This window comes from Alligator mississippiensis, chromosome 2 (genome assembly GCF_030867095.1).
Source record: "Alligator mississippiensis isolate rAllMis1 chromosome 2, rAllMis1, whole genome shotgun sequence".
Taxonomy (NCBI): domain Eukaryota; kingdom Metazoa; phylum Chordata; order Crocodylia; family Alligatoridae; genus Alligator; species Alligator mississippiensis.
The window spans coordinates 205,064,558-205,086,243 of record NC_081825.1 but is presented as its reverse complement, the minus strand read 5'-3'; the positions used below and the strand labels follow the sequence as shown (position 1 = coordinate 205,086,243).

The 21,686-nt window shown below is 39.3% G+C and overlaps 1 protein-coding gene across 1 annotated transcript; it reads left to right on the top strand.

Annotated features, from left to right (window-relative positions):
- Window positions 1-1,419: 1,419 nt before the first annotated feature.
- Window positions 1,420-15,230, top strand: PRRG4 (proline rich and Gla domain 4). The gene is made up of 6 exons (XM_019477187.2): window positions 1,420-1,776; window positions 4,226-4,335; window positions 8,966-9,129; window positions 10,357-10,405; window positions 11,704-11,839; window positions 13,064-15,230. Exons 2-6 carry the CDS (start codon window positions 4,236-4,238, stop codon window positions 13,290-13,292), a joined length of 678 nt encoding a protein of 225 aa, XP_019332732.1. The 5' UTR covers window positions 1,420-1,776; window positions 4,226-4,235; the 3' UTR covers window positions 13,293-15,230.
- Window positions 15,231-21,686: the final 6,456 nt, after the last annotated feature.

The window sequence follows — 21,686 nt, the reverse complement described above, 5'->3', positions numbered from 1 at the left end:
TACAGGAAGCATTTTAGACCTATTTTAGCAAATGGTAAATTATTTGGCCTATGTACATTCAGACTCTGAGCATACTTGATGATTATATCTATATTCCTACAGCTTTTAGTAGATGGGTGTACATATGAATGTGGTTGTTAGAAAATGGTCTTTTGACTGCTCTCCCAGAAAACAGCACTGTGTACATAACCTATTTATTTAGGGTGCAAGCAATTTTAGGCAAGGAATCTGGGGCAAATTTACAGAGATATTTAGACACCTACAAATGCAGTTGCCTAACAAGAGCACTTAGTACACTGCATTAACAATTACATACCAAAAACCATAACATTAAAAGAACGTATGAGTTACAAAATCAGGCACTAAAAGTTAGAATACAGGCAATCCTCAACTTACAACATTTCGAGTTACAACGTTTTGTATTTGCAGTGTTTATAAATTGACAACCTAGTTCAACTTTATGACGTTAGTTTCGACTTTACAACGCTTGATCTGATACGATGCCACGCCAGTGAACAAGTTTGCTGCATCGCTCATCTCCCCAGAGAACATCTGTCCAAGCTTCCTTGGATACTTTCTTTAAGAAAGCAGACAAGACTCCAGAAAAACCTGCAGCCAAGACTCCTGAGAATACTCCAGCCCAGAACCCTTCAAAAAGTCCAGCCAAGAGCCTTTCAAAAAGTCCAGTTAAGTCACCTCAAAGAAGTCCTTCCAAATCAATATGATTGCTATTTACAATAGAAATACATTAATGTAGCTATATTACTCATCCAGAATTGATTGAGTACAACATTCTGGGGTATTTTTGGTGAAAATAGGATATGGGGCCTTTTTTCAGGAACCAATCCCCCATTTATAATATTGTTTCTTATGAGAAAATTGGTTCCTAGTTACAACATTTCGACTTAAAGAGTGGTTTTCAGGAACCAATTGTGTTGCAAGTCCGAGGACAGCCTGTTACAAATACATCAGCCACACTACAGCTGCACATTCTGCTGAGCAAATCATTCCCTACCCTACTTAATGAACTGGAAACTTTTTTGTTTGTTTTGCAGTTTGTGAAAGGCAGATACAGCCAGAAAGGAATTTAAAAAGTATGGCCAGATCAAGCACTGACTTAGAAATCATAGAAAAATGAGGGTTGGAAGGGACCTCAGGAACTCATCTAGTCCAACCCATCCCCAGCTACCTTATCTCAGCCAGGGCTTGGTCTACCCAGGTTTTAAACTAGACGGCTCTAGAATGAGCAGTTCTCTCCTTTCTCGGAAGTTCAACACAACAACCACCCAGCCCAGACCCAGTACATTTCCAGGTGATGGAGATGGAGAACCGGAGAAGTTCCCTCTCCCTCGGCTCTGTCCTGTCCCTTTTCAACCCCGCCCAGAAGGCGTCCGCCTGTTTTCTCCTCCCAGTGTTTTCCACGGCTCCCAGCTACCGGGATGGGGTGAGAGGAGGAGATCTGAGCTCCCAGCAGACGCAGCATCCCCGAGCGAAAGGAGACGGAAGGGGCTTCGCTCCGTGAGGGAGGGGACGGAAAGGGGCTCCCTCAGCTCCTCCCAACAGGACTGATGACAGCCCGGCGGCTCGCCCTAGGGGCTCGTCGGAGGCGCTGCGGGCTGGGAGGGCTCTGGGCAGCCCCAGGTGTGTCAGCGCGGAGCATGTGATCCCGGCCGCTCCCTCTGCAGGAAACAAAGCGGAGGAGGAAGCGGGAGTAGGACCAGTCGAGTCTGCTCCCTGGCCGGGTGGTGTCTCTGAGCAGCAGCCTTGCAGGAGCTGGTGAGTGAGTCCTCGGGCGGGGGGGTGGGGAACGCTGGCTCGTGGGCTGCAGCTGCCTCCCTGTTGTCCAGCTCCGGCCGGGGGAGCAGTGCTGCGGCACTGAAGGACTTGCCCGGCTGCTGCCCTTCTTTGCAGGGCTCTTACACGAGCACGCCTGGGACTCTGGGCAGGGGTCGGTGGCAGTGGTATCTTCGGGCTCCCCTCAAGGAATCGGGCCCAGACTTTGGGCCAGAGAGATGCATTCTAGCCTCTCCCAGGGCAGCAGATGTATTTATTTTTTCTATGTTCTGTGTTTGAGATCTTAAAGTTAGCTTCCCAGAAACTGGACCCTGCCATTTAATCAGCATCACATCTGTTTCCCAAGGGCATCTCAGAAAGTTTCTAAGCAGAGAATCTGAAGTGGTGTCTCGCATCCTAGTTTAAGGGAGTTAGGTGTGTTAGCCTTAAGTCAGACAGGCCTGTTTGATGTGCCAGGGAACTTGGGCCTAAGCCCAAGGCAAACTACAAGCCTCCCTTGCAGCCAGAAACTCAGCAAGAGGTTCTGAATGAGGTTGTGAAGGGGCTGCAGTATGGTGCGCTTCAGGTAGGCATGCACTAGGGTCTCCCTGTGCTCCTAGAAAGGGTAGGTGTTGGGGGAGGCTGTGAAGCATGGTATTGAAGTCAGGCAGGCTTATTTGTTACGCCACTGGGGAAGTGTGGGCCTAGGCCCACCAGGTAAAACTATAAGCCTTCCTTAAGAAGAAGGCCACTGGGGGATATAACAATTGATTGATAAGAGGGTAAGAGAACAAGCCTTATGAAGAGAGACTGCGAGCTATGGGACTTTTCAGCCTGGAGAAGCACAGGCTTAGGGGTGATGTGGTGGCGGCCCATAAGTACATAAGGGGTGTGCATCAGGATCTGAGGGAACACCTGTTCACCAGAGCACTCCAGGGGATGACAAGGTCCTACAGTCACAAATTCCTGCAAGACCGTTTTAGGCTGGACTTAAGGAAGAACTTCTTTACTGTCTGAGCCCACAAGGCCTGGAACAGACTCGCCCCAGAGGTGGTGCAGGCACCTACTCTGGACACTCTTAAGAAACATTTGGATACTTATCTTTATGGGATCCTTTGACCCTAGCTGACTTCCTGCCCCTTGGGCAGGGGGCTGGACCTGATGATCTTACGAGGTTCCTTCCAGCTGTAATGTCTATGAAATTTCTTGGGATGAATAAAAGAAAAACAGAGGAAGGAGTGAGGATCATAGGTTCATAATGAGAGCACCAAGGGGAGACACTAAGCAAAGCACACGGATAGTGCCCACAGGCCTTTGAACAAGTCCAAGGAGCCAGTGAACACTGCCCCGTGAAACTTTGCCCAGTGACGTGAATGGACAAGGGACAGAAAAGTGGCCCCACAATCCCCTTCTAGCCAGAGCCTCCTTTCTGGTCAGATAGACAGTGAGCTTAAACAGGGCCAGAAGGAGGTTGACCAAGAAGTCCTGGGTCTTGGTGGGGCTGCAGATAGGGAGTGTGTAAACAAAACAGTGTGGGGAGTAGTGGAGCCAGAACCTCAACAGGAGGTTCTGATGGATGCAATGAAGGGGCTGTAGCCTGGTGCACTCCAGGTAGGCTTGCACCAGGGTCTTCCTCTGCTTGCAGAAAGGACAGGTGTTGGGAGTCCATGAAGTGCACCACTAAAGTCAGGCAGGAGGCAGTACAGGGTCACACCTTAGCATTTAACTTGTTCAGAAAGGCAAAAACTCACCTAGTCAACTGCATGCATCATCATACATCTGACAAAGCAGGCTGTCATGGACAAAAGCTGTCAGGTCACTCTTTCTTAGTGAGTTAATCTCCAAGGTGCTGCCCTGCCTTTATCCTAGAATTATTTAGATTGTAATTGCATTGGGCTAGAGCATTACAATTGTGCCCTAAACAGAATACAGTTGAGTGTCTGAATACAGATGAATGCAACTGTGCATGTTGGTAAACAGCAGCTGTCTCCTGCCCAAGTAGTGACTTTCATCACTGGACAAGGTACTTCCTGTTTGTATAGATCAAAGCAATCAGTAAGACTTGCACAAGGCTTCAGTCTGTCTGGTAGTGAGAGCCTTGTTAGAAATTTTTGCGTGTGCTTGCCACAAACTGGCAAACAGGACAGCATCCAGCATTACTAATTGCCTCCCGCGTCTGCCAGTTAATGGAGTTACTCCTGGAAGATGAGCAGATTGTGTTTCTGTATTAAATGCCCCAAGTTCAAATCCTAATGACTGCTCGTGTAGGAATCATTATGCAATCAAAATTAAATACATGTAGAACCAGTTTGGATAGGAGTTCTACTTGTAGGGAAAAGCTAATCCAAGTTGCTTGTGGGGACTTGTCAGATAACTGCATTATGGAATAATTTAAACTATACCACTAACACTTCAGAGTTTCTAACTATTATTAACTCTTTCCATCTAACAGATACCCAACTATGCTTATGTGTTTCGTACTGCTGTGTCAGCTGCCAATAATGTTTGCATTTCCTCATTGTGCAAGAAGATTAAAGAATGTGAATCATAAAGGGAAAGAAGGTATTTTTTTCTAACATTTATTTGTTTTCTAAAAGAGAACTGTTTTAACTATCTCTGGCTTAAAATTTAAAATTGTGTAGTGCATTTTTATGATGGTTAATGTTTAAAAAAATAGGGTTTAAATCATTGGTTTAAATTACAGTATCATTGTCCCATAATTTTAGACTGGATGGTTTTGCTAAAAGAGTTAATAGTCAGATACTGTTAATGTTGATATCTGAGTTGTCCTTGGAAAATAACATATCAGTAGATTGAGATAAGTAAGATAACTGATACTTCTTGTAGGCCTTTGGCTGCTTGCTGTTGATAGTTGTTAATGTCAACATAAAATGTTCTTAGTTATGTCCATTTGAAACAACACCTGTAGCTCTGTTAAGGAAGCACTGCAGTGGTTCACATTTGAAAGTGTTTTCCTCTACTTGGCATTCAGAAAATATGTTTGTTTATCTCTTATATTTCAATATTACTATAATGGGCACCATGAAAGCACTTCAGTCTTAATTTTCTCTGCTCCTATAAATTAATTTCACTGTTTATCAGTTGGTAGGGGGACAAGAACTGAGACACAGAGAGATCCTAAAATGGGCTTAAGTCCCCACATAGAATCCAGAGCAATGAGCTGGGTGCCTTGCTTCCTTTCTAATACATGAGGAGAAATTAGAATGGGGTCCAGAGAAAACAGCATTCTGGACATGGAACTGCCTTAGCTAGCCCGTAAGGAAGTGCTGAGTAGAGAGTTGTGTGCTAAATGCCACCTTCTTTAGGGTTAAGTGTCTTACTTGCCATTACCAGGAGGTGTTTGCTTGGCATTCACAGCCCAGATCCTTCTCCTGCAGGGAGGGGCAGAAGCCTTTCTTCTTTTAAGCATGGATCACTCTTGTCTAGTAGCAGATCCAGGATGATCAAAGAGGTGTGGGGAGGGAGGGGTGGCAATGCATGTGCATCCAACAGCCGAGACTGGAACTCTTGATGGTGAATTGCCAATACCACCATACACCCCTTGGATCTGACCCAGTCCATTTCTTTAAGTATGTAGGAAAATTGGGGAGAGAAGGGCAGGAGGATGTGGTTATGGTAGCCTCCCTTGATCTAATAGTGGTTAGAGCACTTGCCTGTGATGTAAGAGACCTGGGTTTAAGTCCTACCCCTGGCTGAAAGAATTCAGATCCACATTTCTTATCTCCCAGAGAGTGTCTTAACTGCCAGGCTAAAGGCTGTTCTTGGGTAGAACTGCTCTTACTCCAACAGAATAGAATTAAAGATTAATTAGGTCAGAGAGAGAGGGTGAAAGACGCTAGCTTGGTGTACCCCAGGTACTTGTCTGAAAACGGGGGATATTGGGTTTCAGCCCTATTCAAAGGATTTTGTTTATAGCTTATGTTAGGTGGTCACTGGATAAAACGTATTAACAATCTTGTTTCAGTTAAACATTTCTATTCTGAAATACAAAGTAATAATATTTCTGTTTGGTAAGTGGAACAAACTGCCAAAGAATTTGGGCAAAGCCTTTTTTTTCCCAGTTTCAGAAAATACTGGAGATATGCTTATACAGTTTGGTATAGATACAGTTTGACTGAACGAATAGGAGAAACTGTTTCAGCATTGCTCGTATCCTTATGTGGTTTTCCCCTTTTATTTTGTTGTGGATAAAGTTCCTTCTATGTTGAAAATCTAAGTGACTGAATATTTTCAGAGTTGATAAACTGAATTTCTTAAAATTACTTAAGATAATATATCTGCCATCCCTCCAAAGTGTTCAGGTATGGTATTAAAGGCAAACTGTAATTAATACATGAATTATACTGTAATCCCCTTGGAATTTTCAGCAACCAAAACATTTTGAGATTGCATGGCAAAATTCAACAGTAAGGACTAGGGGAAAAATTCCTGAGTGATGTGATAATCTATACAAACAAGCTATCTAACAAGAGCTAATTTGTGCATGAATAACTTTATTCTGAGTCTCCTCTATTTTTAGAAAGTGGATTTGGTTTGTAACAATGCTATTGCTGCTTTTATCTAAACATGTATATTACTTTTACACACTGAAGAGTTAATTTTATTAATTTTCTAATCTTGTTTAGCAAAATAGTATCATAAAACACAGAGTTGAAATTAGATTTAAAATGTCAGTTGTACCACAGAAAGCCAAGTCAGACTAGCTAGCCTGTCAAATAAAAATGTTTTCTCTGTAAAAAGTGATGGGAAAGGCAGGCTAAAACTTGAGCCCAGGAGATGCCTGGTTAGAAAATACATTCCAGTTATTTTACATCTGCTATAATTTCACTAACTGTTCTGGAATTTCAGCACACAAGAGGAGTGAGTAAGTTTGCTTTGTGAGGCCTCTTTCCAGTTTCTCAAAATAGCAAAAAGGTTTAAAAGAAAGGGGGAGTAGATAATCGGAATCTAAAGAAATCTCAAAGACTACATCAGCATCAACCCCTTTAAACTAATTTGAAACATCTGAAAAATAATATGCTGCCCTCTTTCCCTGAGTGGATCTAGGATTACAAAAAGAGGAGTGCAGATTGAATATAAAATGACACACAGTTGTCTCCAGTTAAGGAGAAACTAGAAGCTCAACTGAGTAATATATTAGGAGCCTACTTCTATATTATTCAGTTTAAGATCAAAGCAAATCAAATATAACGTCATTGAAACGTTCAGTAATTAACCAGATTATATATTGGGTTTAAAAAACAGAAAAACTATGCAAAAATTATCAAAATAGTAAAAAGATATCATTTTTAGTCCTGTAATCATTATTGTTAAATGCTCATCCCTTATTCAGATTTGTAAAACAAAATTTAGTCTTCTTGAATGTCTTGACAGTGCCTCTAATACTTCATTGTCAATCATTTCTACACCCGAGTTAAGGTTTTTAGCTAGAGCTAAAACAGTCTGCAGGGCTGTGAAACAGAGGAGATACATTACCAGAAATGGCTAACAAGCAACAACATTGCAGAATGGTTAACCTAAGTAGTGGAACATTAAGACCATTTAAAAAGGAGAGAGGGTCTTAAACACCTGTGGAATGAAGAGACATTAGCAGGAATTGGGTAGATTATATTGAGCCACAGAGTTGACTGACACCCTCAGTGCTGCCTGAATAGAAGTGCCACTCTTCCCCTCCCCTCGCTCCCCTGGCAAGCAGTTGGTTTTAAAGTTGGGGTAGAGAAGGAATCAAAAGGAAGTGCAACTGCACCACTGCAGCCCTCCTAGGTCTGTCCCTGCCTCACTATTCTTTTCCTGCCATAGTTATGATGGTTTAGGAACAATATCCAAGGGTAAATTGAAGCTTTACCCAAAGTAGAATAAATGGGAACTGTATAGTGTGCTGATAGAAACTCCGTTCTAAAACAAAGACTGAAACAGTAATACCAGAATACATGAAGAGTAAATTACTAAAAAAGTACTAGAGAACACAACTATTAGTACAGAGAACACGGTTTTGCAAAGTGTAGGTGATGGATCTAAGTCAGTCCGGATCTGCTTGGGTATCTGTTGCATGTGACAAAAGGTTACAGGGTCTTTGGGATGCAGAAGAAGGCTTTCAGCTATCTTAAGAATACTAATACCACACCTGTAGTGACATGCATCGCAGACAGCTTGCAGAATTTGGTGCTTGGGCTAAGTTGCTATGGAAAGATCTAAAATATACCTGTAAGGGGCAGAAAATATTTATATTGCTTTTTTTTTTTTATTACTTGTATAGGCAGAAGGAGAATGCTTCTGGTAGCAACAAAACTACTGCAGGAGGAGGCTTTAAAGCCTCCTGTTGAGTGAAATGAGAGAGTCAAGAATGGAGTTAAATTCTTTTAGGATGTTACCAGGGTCCATAGCAGATGTTAGTGTAATTGTGCCATTGGGATCTGAGGAATTTTGTGCTGAATCCCAAAAATCATGCAAATTGCCACGTGAGATGTGCATGGCAGGATGCATTATTTTTTTTGGGATGGATGTAAAATTCCTTTAATTCCAATCACACAGCTGCCAGCAGATGGGGTCCCCAGAGCTGCCCCACACCCAATCCCCACAATCAGTTGATGGTTGGGATTGATCATGGGACAGTCCTGGGATCTGGGACATAGCCACCCCACGGATAATTGACATCCAGTGGGAGCAGCCCCGAGTCCCAAACCAGGACCCTCTACCCAATCCCAGTGGGGTATTGGGCAGCTGTATCCTAAACCTGGAGGATGCCCCCTACCCAATCCTGATAAAAGGGCTCCCTCTGTGCCAGCAGAGCAAAGCAGGAAATGTGCCAGCATAGGGGAAGCCCATTGGCACTTTTAACTGCCTGGCTCTGCAGCCCCACACGCAGGACTGTAGAGCAAAGCTGAACATGCCACATGTTCAAAATGAAGAGCCATACAAATAAGCCACAGGGATGTTCTGCATTTAATTGAACATCTTGTGACTAGTTTTGCCATTTTTTATGGTGCCAAAAATTGCTTGAATATATGGTATGTTACAATGTGTCATGTGATTAACAGGTTAATTATGCAATAAGGGTAAAGTCTGCTAGGGGCCTATGAATTCTAGAGTTCTTTAAAAATATTAGAATGAGTCTCTGCAATTTAACTGTTCTAAATTAACTTGATGATTTTTTTTTTTTTTATTTAACTAGTATTCGCATCAGAAAAAGAAGCCAATTTGTTCCTGAAACGACATCTTCTAAGTAACAGATTTGATTTTGAAGTATTTACCCCTGGTGATATAGAAAGAGAATGCTTTGAAGAACTGTGCAATTATGAGGAAGCAAGAGAATTTTTTGTAGATCCTGATAAAACGGTAATTGTTTCTGTTTTGTTTAATATATTGGGTGGCTATCAGTAGATGACAGTTTTGTTTAAAACTGTTGCAGCCATTCACAAGAAATTCAGAAAAGGTGGTTGTCAGGATTATTTATATTACAGTAAATCCATAGGCCCTAATTGGGCTCTCTTGTGCTAGCTTTGCAGTAAAGACCTTTGGATACATGGTATATGCCACATGAAATTTACTATCAGAGAGTCCAATTCTGCAAATACTTACAAACAGAGCCACAGAATATCTTCAGAATGATCTAAGAGGGAAGAAATACAGTCAAATGCATATTACTTTTATGTGCATTTTAAACTGCCAACTATCCCCATGTTTTAATTGTTGATTGCCATGACATGAAAAAAATACCTTGAAGAGGGTAGTGATTATGTTGCAGGTTCATGAATGGTGAGTTTTATGTGCAAGATAATGCTTTCATGAATAAAATAAACCTAGGGCATGGGGGAGAAAAAATGCAAGAAGCCTTCTAACTCTTCCCCTGTTCTGCCTTAATCTCTCAGTTGAGGGGTCAGATTCAGTCATTTGGAGGACTGTAGGTACTGCAATTTGAGCTGCCTCTGGTGCTCACCCCTCATGCAGGGCACTCACCTCTCTCACTTCTCCATCCTGGTGTTGCCACAGGAGTTTACATTACCTGGAATTTTCTTAAGAATTTGACATGACTGTTTTAATCTGGATGTTTGGTTAATAACACTCCGGACTTACTTAATGTATAACTAAAGGAAGGAATGCACTGTATAAGGTTATTTTCTTATGTGCATCCTATAGTTTAACTTGTGGAAGTCACTACTGCAGGGGGTTATTGAGACGAAAAACTTTGTAGGTTAATTAGGATAAATGATTATAAGCACCATTTATTTCTTAGTATGGGATGTAAATTATCTACTAACTGGGATCTGGAAAAAAATGTCCTTTAAGTGTAGTATTTCACAGTTGGATGTGTCCTTCATTTGTCTTTTTGCTATGTTTTAATGGGTGGCATTTGCCTCTGGGATCTGAGCTTACTCCAGTATGATGGTTTTATTAACTGAAACTTCAGGGGGTTTACAGGTAAAATCCTATTGAGTCTAGTGGGAGTTGTTCCTATTTGTATCATGATTTTTGGCCTTAGTGTCTTGTTTTAATGTTGTTAATTTCTTAACAGTTAAGATATTGCATATAACGTATATCTTTCAAAAATACTTACTTTTATAGATGGAGTTCTGGAAAGAATATTCAAAAAAGGATCCCAGTACAAAAATCAGTAAGTGATCATCTACATAATTTTCCTTTTTTTGTTGCAATTAATGTGTTTTTTCTACTGTAACCCCTTTTTAGATATTCTGGTCATTATGTCCAGTCACTTGATCTTTAAGCATGCTTTAAGCAGCTGTCAGCATTTATAGCAAGGCTTATTCCTGGCTTATTTTTCTTATATATCTTATAAATTACAAAATAGGTCTACTGCAGGTCTAATATACTTGGGTGAGGTTCAGACAGTTAAAAGGCCAAAGTCTTCAAAATATGTATAAAATAAAGCCCTTACTCACTACATCATGCACTCTTCCCCCACCCAAAAAATTATTCTCTAAAACCGGGTTGCATGTCTTCCTCAAAAAAAAAAAAAAAAAAAGACTTCAGTGCTAGAATATAGGCATGGGACTGCTAGAATGGCTGTCAGAGCTTGGGTCTGTGCTAGGCTCATGGTCAGCCATCTGCAAGAGGGGCAGAGTCTACTCCTCAGTGTCACTTATCCTCTGGCTCAGCAGCCAAAAGCTGCTGCCAATTCAGCAACAGCTGTGAGAAGGTTAAACACTCCTAGCTGTGGAGCTGCCATATAAGGGTGAGTGACACTGAGTGACCAACATTTAGCTGTGGTGAGCCTGTGCTTTGGCCAGTAAGGTTCTTAAAAAATCTCTTTTTCTTCATTCTGTCCCAGAACAAAGTGTATTTTGGGGTATGTGGTATGTAAGTAAATACAGCATCAGCTGACACTCACTAATGCATTATTTGGCTCCCAACTAAATACAAAATTTAGCACATTTGAGACCTGTTCTTGGTTGACCCTTAGAACACGGATTATTATGCATGTTTGTGACACTCCAGTTTTTGCATTATTGTACAGCATGTAAACTCTTCAACTGCAGTTTTCCTGCCTGTTTCTATTTTTATTTTGTGTTTAAAAATGGGATCCTGGGGCCCAGCATGCCATGTGGTGTACAAACAAAATGAAAGTCAGCATCCTCCCTTGAATTTCTAATCATCTAATCAAAGACAAAAAAGTGTGTGAAACAACATTTGGGAAAAAAATAGGAAGGAGGACATCTAAATAATATACATATAAATAACCTGTTGAAAGAGCAAACATTATTCTTATGTTGGGTTTTGCATTTGATAATGTCTTTGAGTAGTACTAGACTGATGCGATGTCTGCTGGGTGAAGCTAAAACTTAAAGAAAGGAACTACCATAACTAATCTTACTGTGTTGTGACTATTAACAAAACTTATTAATCCTAAAGGATTAGTTGACTGAAATTTAATATGTTTTATTTCCATTTTAGACGGTGAGGGATTACAGAAGATTGATGTTACTGGACTTCTGATTGGCCTAGTTGCTGCTGGAGTGCTGGTGGTTTTAACTGGATTACTACTTTACTATTTTTGCAAAAGTAGATGCAAATCAAGGCAACCACCAGGGTAAAGATTTGAAAATATTCCTCTTTATTCCCAGAGGAAAACTTTAACAATTTTAGGATTTGAATTTGATGGTCAGACTGCACTGGCCTAACTCCATTCTCCCTGGAGTCAGTTTTACTATTGACTTCAGTGAGGGATAGGTTTAGTTAAATGCTTTAGAAAATACCACCCTGGTATAAGGCTGTAGAGTTAACCTAATCTCGAATATCAGAAAATACACAATAGACAGTCTTTTTATTCTTGAACGAAGATATATCACCCATGTTTCACAGAGCGCTAAAATATCTTTTAACCATGGTTCTAAAAGAACACACAAATTTTGCATGTATGCCAATAAGCAAACCACTAAATTTGAGCTGGTCAGAATTAATTACATACATGATCTTCATTTAATGTCTTTCTTTAAAAATATCTTAAGTTCTTATAAACAGCACAAAGGGATCACTTAATTTCTACTTCTGATATGTAAACTACAGAGGGTACAGAAATATCCCATAAATCTAGCTTTCAAGATTAAAAAATCTGCACTGAATTTGGTTCATTTGTGAAATTCAAATTCTCGTACACATTTTTTTTCAACTGAAGAAAGTCAGTTGAAATATGTATAGAAAGTTTAGACTTAATTTTCGTGAGAATCAAGGAAAGAAACTGGCATTAATACTTTCTCTGAAATGTTTAATACAAAAGGGAGGGAAAGAGCATACATGTTACATAGCAGTAATCAGTTTCATTATTTATAGTAACAGTTCTTTGCAAGTTGCATCCAAACAATATTTTTATATTATGTAACTGTCCCTTGCCATTAAGGGACCTCTTCTCCAGATGAAAGAAGGAAATCCTGTTCAAGTCCCATAAAAATTGATGCCCTATACTACTTAGACATGTACAGCTCTGCATTTTAGGGAAAATGGGATTTTACAAGGCCATGGAAGTGCAGCCTACCTTAGCTGGGACCAGGAACTAGACTGTGTGGATCGTACTATCCATCCAAAATAGACAAGGATTGGTGACCAATTGGATTACAGAAACCTGTCCAGCTATCACAGTAAAGTAGCAACAGTTTTTTTTCAGATTCTACCCAACATCTGTTTCCCAGCCTGTGCTATAGAAAGAAAATTTGGCCCAGCCTGTTTAATGTAAAAAGGAAAACTTGTAATCTTATTTGAGAAAAAGCTACATGAGCCTCTTCTCTCACTGTATTATAATATTGTTGACTTTGTTTAGATACTCCAACTCTGTAAGGAGTAGAAGACGCCATTCATCTATTGTCTTCAGAAGACATGAAGAAGTATCTTTAAATCCACTTCCTCTAAGAACAGATGAATCGGGACTTCCAACTTATGAACAAGCAGTGGCAGTTGATGGAAGATGTGATGTTTCACCGCCACCATACCCAGGGCCTGCAAAAGGATTTAGGGTGTTTAAGAAGTCCATGTCACTTCCTGCTTCCTAAGTACAAACCTGCTTCCTTTCTTCCTTGGAAGATGATGATATACATTTGACAAAGTGCAATATCTTGCACACTGCTGAACAGTTCACAAAAATGTGAAAACTTGCTGATCCTCGGCATAGGACTAAGTGAAACTTTCATGCAGGGAAAGAAGCTATCGTTTTGCAAATAGTTTGTTTCATGATGAAGACTACTTGTTTGTACAGGTTTTTGGTGCTAGGAACTGAATTTTGTATAAAGATACAAATCTTATATTGGCCACTTGCATTTAGGGCCAAGCCACTAAATTAGTAATATGCCATTAACAGGTTTGTTTGTTTGTTTCTTTAGAAGGAAAAATATTTTAAATGTTGAAAATGGTCTTTTAGAGAGACAAACAACTTATTTTCTGGCTGCTCAAAAGTTATACCACTGTGAATATATTAAGTATGCAATAGAAATTGGATTCTTAGTTCTTGGTTTGGACGTAGGGTTAGCATTTAGTTTTGGAAAAAAACTTTTTTATTAAACTTTTTAGAACTTGCATAGTATGACTGCTGTTGCCATTGAAGGACACTTCTACGCTGTCTTTGTGCTGCACCCAGGAATGCCATGAACATTCCCATTCGCTTGCTCCTTGTCTACAAGTGCCAAATCAGAACCGAAGTAATATGCTATGGGTGCTTTAAATAGAGGGGCTATGGGAGCTGCTCTAACTAAAGCACCACCCTCTTCCCCTGCCCAACACTCCCAGAGAATGTGTATAAATGCCCAATGTTTACATGCCAAGAATATTGTACAGCTTTGGAGTATGATAGTTACCAGTCTGTAAGTCTATGCTATTTACATGATTTTTGTGCCAACGAATAGATGCCCATTCACTTCTGCTGGGCAGTGCTTCTAGCCTCAATACAGGTGCCTTTGCAAATCTGGGGTTTGTTGATTAGTTTAAAAAAAAAAAAGTGCATAGATCACAGGAAGCTCTGACTTGAAAGTAAAAAGCTCTCAGAAAGGATGATGAACCTTGGTCTAAGTTCATCATGAATTCAGAGTGCCCCAAACATTTTTTTTTTTGCAGGAGAGAAAAGGAGAGATCAAAGGTTTGTATACTACTTGGATGCATTTTTAAAAGCTGACCACCCTGCTGTAGTATTGCTCAATATGAAGCCACTTTTGATGCAATGAGTGGAAAGTAGTGCTGCTCATGGGTCATGTGTTTCACTATTACTAGAAAACAAAGTACCTTTTTAAAAGTAGCAGCTTGTGGAAATTGACCAACCTGACAGTGGGTGGTTGGACCCAGAAAAGTGGTGCGCAAACAGGCTGGGGATGAAACGGCTACAGGACCTTGTTCCTCCTTCTCCTGTCTCTCTCTCTCTCCGTCGACAGAAAACACCAAGGAGGCGATGTAACAAATAAATGCTTTACTCACAGTTCATGCAGGAAAAAAAAAACTTCTTGACAGCTGTTTCAAGATTAAACTCGCTGATGACTCGACAGCTCTAAACACGTTCGGATGGTATACTCGGTCATGATGGGGGCGTCTAGGGGGAAAGGATTTCGTGGACGCAGGACCTCCGGTGAGGGTGATCAGGCCTCTCCAATATGGCGCGGGTCCTCTGTTCCTTTTTGGGGCGCGCGCTTTCTTTTTTAAATGGGCTGCATCCGCCCGCCCCCTGCCAATCAGCACGGGCCGGGACCGCCAATCTCGCGGCTATCAGGCCGCGCCCACCACTTCCCCCATGCCACGAGCACAACTTGCTCTCATGTTTGGCGTTTGGTCATCATTTTTTCTTTATCACAAAAATGTACTGTATATGTATTTAAAGGATCTGCATTCATGTAGATGATAAAATTTGAAGAGACTCAAGCTGATCATTGGATATCAACTGATGATTGGTCTTTCATTTGTAATATTACAGTTTTAAAACTACAAAATAAATAATTTTCATTATAAATATATCTATGGCTTCTATTGGCTATTCAGAGAGGAATTTCCTTAGCTGGATTTTTTTTTTTTCAATTTTTCAATTAACCCAAAAGCGTTATTGCCTTCTTTCCTTTTCCCTTTTAGATGTTTTGATCAAAGATATTAATTAATTTTATCAGAACTGCTAAGCGGGGAAAGCAAATAGAACAGGTATGTTATAGTAGCTTCCATCCAGGAAGAGCACACACCAACTGCTGCAGCTTCCTTAGCCTGACGAAGGGTTTTTGAACCCGAAAGCTTGCTTAATAACTATTCTCCAACCATTTAGGTTGGTCTAATAAAAGATATCAAATTCACCCAAGGAACCTTGTCTGCCTTATAGTAGCTTATGCATTCAGAACTGTTGTCACGCCTGTAATGTTAACTGCTCTTTGGAATACTTATGCTGCTTATCACACTCTTAATATTAACTGTGTAGAGAACACATTTATGTCCCTGTGGATTTTGGTGGGGTGAGGAATGATATAGTTGAATGTCTATAATTTTTGTTAAATAGTTGTATATAATTATAAATATAGCATTAATAAACAGCTTTACAACATATATATTTAATGTGTTTAATAACATATGTATAAATAAACATTTAGTAAAAATTACTTACATTTAATAATGCAATTTCTCAACCCACCAAAAATCCACAGACATAAATTTACTCTCCAGCTCACTCTTAATATTAATTGTATCACCAACATATATTTAAATATCAGTGTTCTGTCTTTTTAAACATTTTGAAGGATGATCAATAGTTTTTAGAAGTCAATATGAAGAAAGATGTTATATTGGCAGCTGTAAACTGAAGTCTCCCTTTCCTATGATAAAATGTTTATATACTTCTTTTGAGTGTTCCTGAAAGATTATTATTAATGGATAATGTTGTTATTTAATTCCTGTACCTATTGCTTTGAATTATTTCTCCAGCATTTCCTTTCAATTGTTAGGGTTTGAATTTACAGCTCCAAAACCCCTATCTGACAGTCTGACTTGGCAATATCTCCTATTAGCAGAATAAATAACTTGGTCAAGATTTCTCATTTTGTTTAGGCATACATCCTTATTGCTTGGGTAAAACAATACTAGCTACATTTTTGTAAAATATTTTCAACTCATCTAAGGGAAGGTACCATAAGCATCAAATTACTGGTGACATGTAGGAGGGGTACACGTGCACCCCCCCTGAGCTTGGCAGTGTACCCCTTGTAAAAAGCACCACTGACTGCTGGCGGTGCACCGCTTGCCAACCCCACCCCCTTGCCACTGACACCACCAGTGGCATCTGGGGCAGTCCCTGATCACTACTGGCCACACTGCCAGCAGTGTCTGCGGGTGGTTGCCAACCACCAGTCAGCACTTGCCGCAGCCGCCTGTGGGAGCTCCCCACTCACTGCTGCCATGCCCCCACCACCCCCGCCTCCAGGCAATCACTGTGCCCCCCCAGCCTCTGGGGGCACGCGCAGTGTTCATGCATCAAATATTGTTAAATTCAGATTTACCTGTGAACACATTGAATGAGCAAAATTTTAAGTACTGCGTTGAAGTAATTTACTTAAGTAGAATTCAGAAAAAGACTTTAAATCTGTAGTCCCTAACCTTTGCTGGCCCTTGGGTAGCAACAGTGAGTATGTAATCTACTGCAGGCTCATCACACTTTGACTTCAGTCGCTGTGGCTGCCAGCAACATTACAGGATTTGGTTCCATGGTCTGCAACCATTGGTTGGGGATCACTAGACAAGGGTTTGATCCTGTTCCCATCAAAGTAAATAATAAACCTCTCATGGACATAATTGGGTATGAAACTAGAGCCAAAATGAAAGCCAGACTTGATTTATGGATATTTCCATTTTTAGTGACACACAAAATTAACTGGAATGTGTTAGCTTGATATATCTGTCCTGAAATTAAGTACATACATAACTTGGGCAGCACAAAAAAATATACCTTTGTTTAGAACAGTACCTCTATTCTTTAAAATAGAGGGGAATAACTGAAGATTATTAATGGGAGTGGTTGATTATAATAAACTGTTATTGGTCAGAGATTTGAAAAAGACTGACCTCATGTTAAAATAAGAGTTTTAGAATTTCCTTTTACCTGTCTCAATCTAGATCTAAAAGGTGACAAGAATATGGGATATCCAGATTGAGAATTTAAGCTTTTAAATCACATTGTTCCCCAACCTGATATTTAAATTAAATTATTTATAGCTGTTACCAATTGTTCAGCTATATAATTGTAATACCTTGGGAACTAAACATTTTCTTCAGAAGTCTGATGATTAATTATGATTATGATTAATGAATATGATCATTAACTATTAATTAATTTATAAGGGCTGAAATGGGCTGGATTCAGAGTGGGGTGCCAAAGTATCGCAAGGACTACATGTCAGCTTGAGTGATACTACAGCAGTCAATATCTGAAATGCAGGCCAGATGAGTAGCATGGTGCTCCATGAAGGCTAGATATGGAGTATGAAGCTGCATCATCTGGCCTACTGGGCTGGAAATTTGCTGGTGGGGTGAGTGGCAGCAGTGTTAATTGCACAACCAGACCAAAAGCACTGTTTATCTACTTATAACAGCACCTTCTAAATATTTTGTAACATTTATATTCTAAATCTTTCCAAAACAGTGTAACTACAGTAAGATTTTTATTAAGTAATCTTACTAAAGTGCTTCATTCCCTCTTTAAAATAATAAACACTATCGTGTATTTGACACCAATTATATTTTGGCACCAACTTTGACACTCTGTGCTTGCTTTTTTAATTTAATGCTGTCACAGTGCCAGTCTCCATATTATCCTGAAAACTAGTCTCAAAGTAAATATTTACAAAAATCAACTACAGCTGAAGGAAGAAAATACTCATTTGCTTTATAACAGAAACTTTAAAACATTTTGGAAGTCTTTACAAGTCTATAACACTTAAGTACCCCTTTGCCCTCCCCTTCCTCCTTAAAGTCGCATATAATTTACCACTTCTTTTTTTTAACATTACACCCAAATTTTAGTCTGGATTCATGCACTGAAAAGGGTGCCTGTTGTTCAAACTCTTTCATGGAAGGCAATATTCTACTATGTGACATTTTATAAATAGGATAATATGCTTTATGCATTATAGCATAAGCATCCACCTAATGTTTGGAGAGATTAGATCAAGTAAAAAAAAAAAAATTGGAGTATGCGGTCAACCTCAGCAGAAGTAGGCCTAAAAACTTCATGACACATTTTCATAATGGGAAATGCCTTTCGATGTATGCCATTTTTTTTATATCCTCTTCGCTCTCATTTGCGATTGCATCCCTTTGGGAACTACACCAAATGCTTAAATGAAAACAGAGAGGAAGGGTATTTAATGCATCTGTAATGGTCTTTAATTCTATTAACTTTTAATATCTTTTGTCTGCCTTTTGTCCATTGGGGACAGACGACTTCCTGCATTCACTGTTCGTTTAATCTTCTTGTCCTGTTTCATACTTTTCACTTCTATTACCAATCTATATGTGCTTCGGTTGTCTGACCACCTTTTTCTTCCCTACCCTTTTCCTGCATGTGGATCATAATCTCCTATTGTACATACTTCACTGTTGCTTAATTCTTTTGTTTCCTGCATTTATTGCCAACTACCCACTCTCCATCTCCTGCACCTTCAGAGGCATCTTTTCTACAACAGCTCTGTCTCACTACTTACTTTGTTCTCTGACAGTCACTTCTCTTACATAGTTGCTACCTCCTTGAAGAAGAGGCAGCCAGACTATTACTACTTCCTTGTTTTTTTAGTTATTTTTATAGTCTTATGAATTCATCTTTGTTTGGTGCATGAATTCCAGTAAAAGCATTTGTCTACTAAAACCAGACAAATGACATAGCCAATGTATACAGCCTGTTGTCTACAGATACTATCTTGGGAACCTGTCAAAGGCAGATCCAGATTTTACAGATGTATAATGGGCTTTAGAGAATCAGGAAAGAGATTTTATTCTGGAAGTCATTTTGTTTAAACAAGTTTTAAAAGAGCTTTATAAACTTCAGGAGGTCTCAGAATTTTGACTGAATATAGCAATCTAGAAACAGAAATTGTAAAAGATTTACAGGGCTACTGAGTTCAGTCACCTGCTATAATAAGTACTATGTTATATAAACCTATCAATATCCATCTTAAAAGTAGTTTTTTGTGATTCCACTATTCCCATTGGAAAGAACCTGATCTTTGTAATGGTTAGAATTTTTTTTCCAGCCTAAATGTATTCGTAGCTAGGTTAGTCCCATTTGCTCTTAATTTAGGAAATAACAGCTGTAATGACCAACCATAACTTAGTAATGGAAAGTTGGACCCATAGATATAGTTTAAAAAACAAGAAAACTGATTTATTTAATTATAACACTGAGATTTATTTTTATGTACACCATGTTTGGAAAATGGAAGTTTTTGATAGGCAGATAATTGCTGTACTTGAAGATTAAGGTTTACTTACTAATACAAGGAGCAAACTATTTTCAGCTAGTGTCAGGGTTTTAAATAGGTGTGTGTGTGTATGTGTATTCTAGTTTAAGTCCAAGCACATAATTCCCTTTCTTATATTCATACTTTAGTATATACATTTAAATAATGTAATACTAACCATAAAAGAGAGGTTAGGACAGTCAAAGAATCATTAGGGTTATCATGGAAAAATCTTTCATTCAAGCCCCAGGAAACAAGGTATCATGAAGATCAAGTACTATAAAAAAGCTGATTCTAAATGTTAAACTGTTAAAAACTGGAAAAAAATAAACCCCTCTAATAATAATGATAAAGCATAAAAGCATAGTTTTTCCCCTTGCTTTCCTCCCCCCACTTCCCTGCTTTACCTTTTGTTCTTCTAATTTCTACCTATTTACATTCTCACTGACATCCTGCCACACTTTTAGCTTCTCTCATTCCTTGTAGTCTCAGACCAGTAGAGACTCCCTATGCCTGAAGAAAGGTAATTGCACCTAAAAGCTTGCTAAGAACTTTTTTCCAACTACTCTGTTAGTCTAATAAAAGATATTACATCTACTCAAAGAACCTTGCCTGCCTAGTTTAGCGTGGGTTTCTTAGAGAGCAGGGACAGGCAACAGGATCTCTGCATGATAAGGGCATCTCAGGAGCTTGCTGCAGAGGGTCTCAGAACTTGTTAAGGAAAGAGATAAACAAAGTTCTTGGGTCAGAGGCAATATCTTGTTAAGGCAAGTATATTTTTACTATGCATAGAAATTGCAAACCATTAGATAAATTGCCTGATTTTGCGTTTATGGATATCAATCATGTAAGTTTCACTCAACTGACTCATCTGCTACAACTATGTAAAAGAAATTAAATGTATCAGCAAATCTAAAATCATGTTGCCTTATTTACCATGAAGTTACAAGGAGAGTCATAACCTTAGGTACCAAAAATAACATTTTTTTCTTTCATACTCATTCTCTGATGCTATGAAGTTTATCATTTGAGATGTCCCAGATATCTCATATAATTTACTAATAAATGGAAAAAGTATTCCAGACTTGTGGCAATAAACTCTTATGGTAGCTTAATACAGTTTTTCTTGATAGCAAACATTAGAGTTCATGGTGACAAGCCATTGTGTATGGTATGGGCATGTATATCACCCTCTACAAACACACTTGCAGGAAACAATGTTTTGTAATTGTAACATTGAAATGGAAATTACTTGGATCCTGCAGGGAAATCAAAGCAATCTGTAAACGCTTCCCTGCTGGAAATGCTACTTTCAATTGCTTCAACCATATATGTACTTGATCATTAGCATAATACTGGCAGTCACTTTTTTTCATCACTCTTGATTCATATGTAAATAGAAACCTCTGTGTTCCTCATTGTATGATATCCCCAATCCATTCCAAGCAGTACAGCATGCTAATGTATGCAAGTATGTTAACATGCTAACATATGCAAGTTAATATATGCTAACAGCACAAGCAGTACAGGTGCTAACATATGCAAATAGATTTCAAAAGTGAATTCTTTTTCTATCTTTGGTTCCCCCCTCTGCCCTGGTCCCTCCAATACTTGACTGAATGTCATGGTCTCTCCTATCACCTCTGCATTGATGATGACTAACATTTACTTCTGTCCAGGGCCACATTTCTCCCTTTTCTTAATGAGCAATCTTGTTGCTTCTCTGTTTAAACATGGCTAAATCTGAATCTGAGCCTTAGCTCCTAGAAGGCTACTGCCTCTTCACTTTCTCAATTAATTTCAATAATTCCAGACAATTCCAAGTCAGACTTGCAAACTTGGGTTCATTTTTTTTATTTTTCCTTTTTCTGGTCTGGTTTTTATGCAGGCTTGAGCGAAAACATTTCTAAAACATGCAACTTCACATTTCTTCCCACTACCAAAACTTGACTAATGCTATGATTCTGTCTCTCCTGTACCAACTGA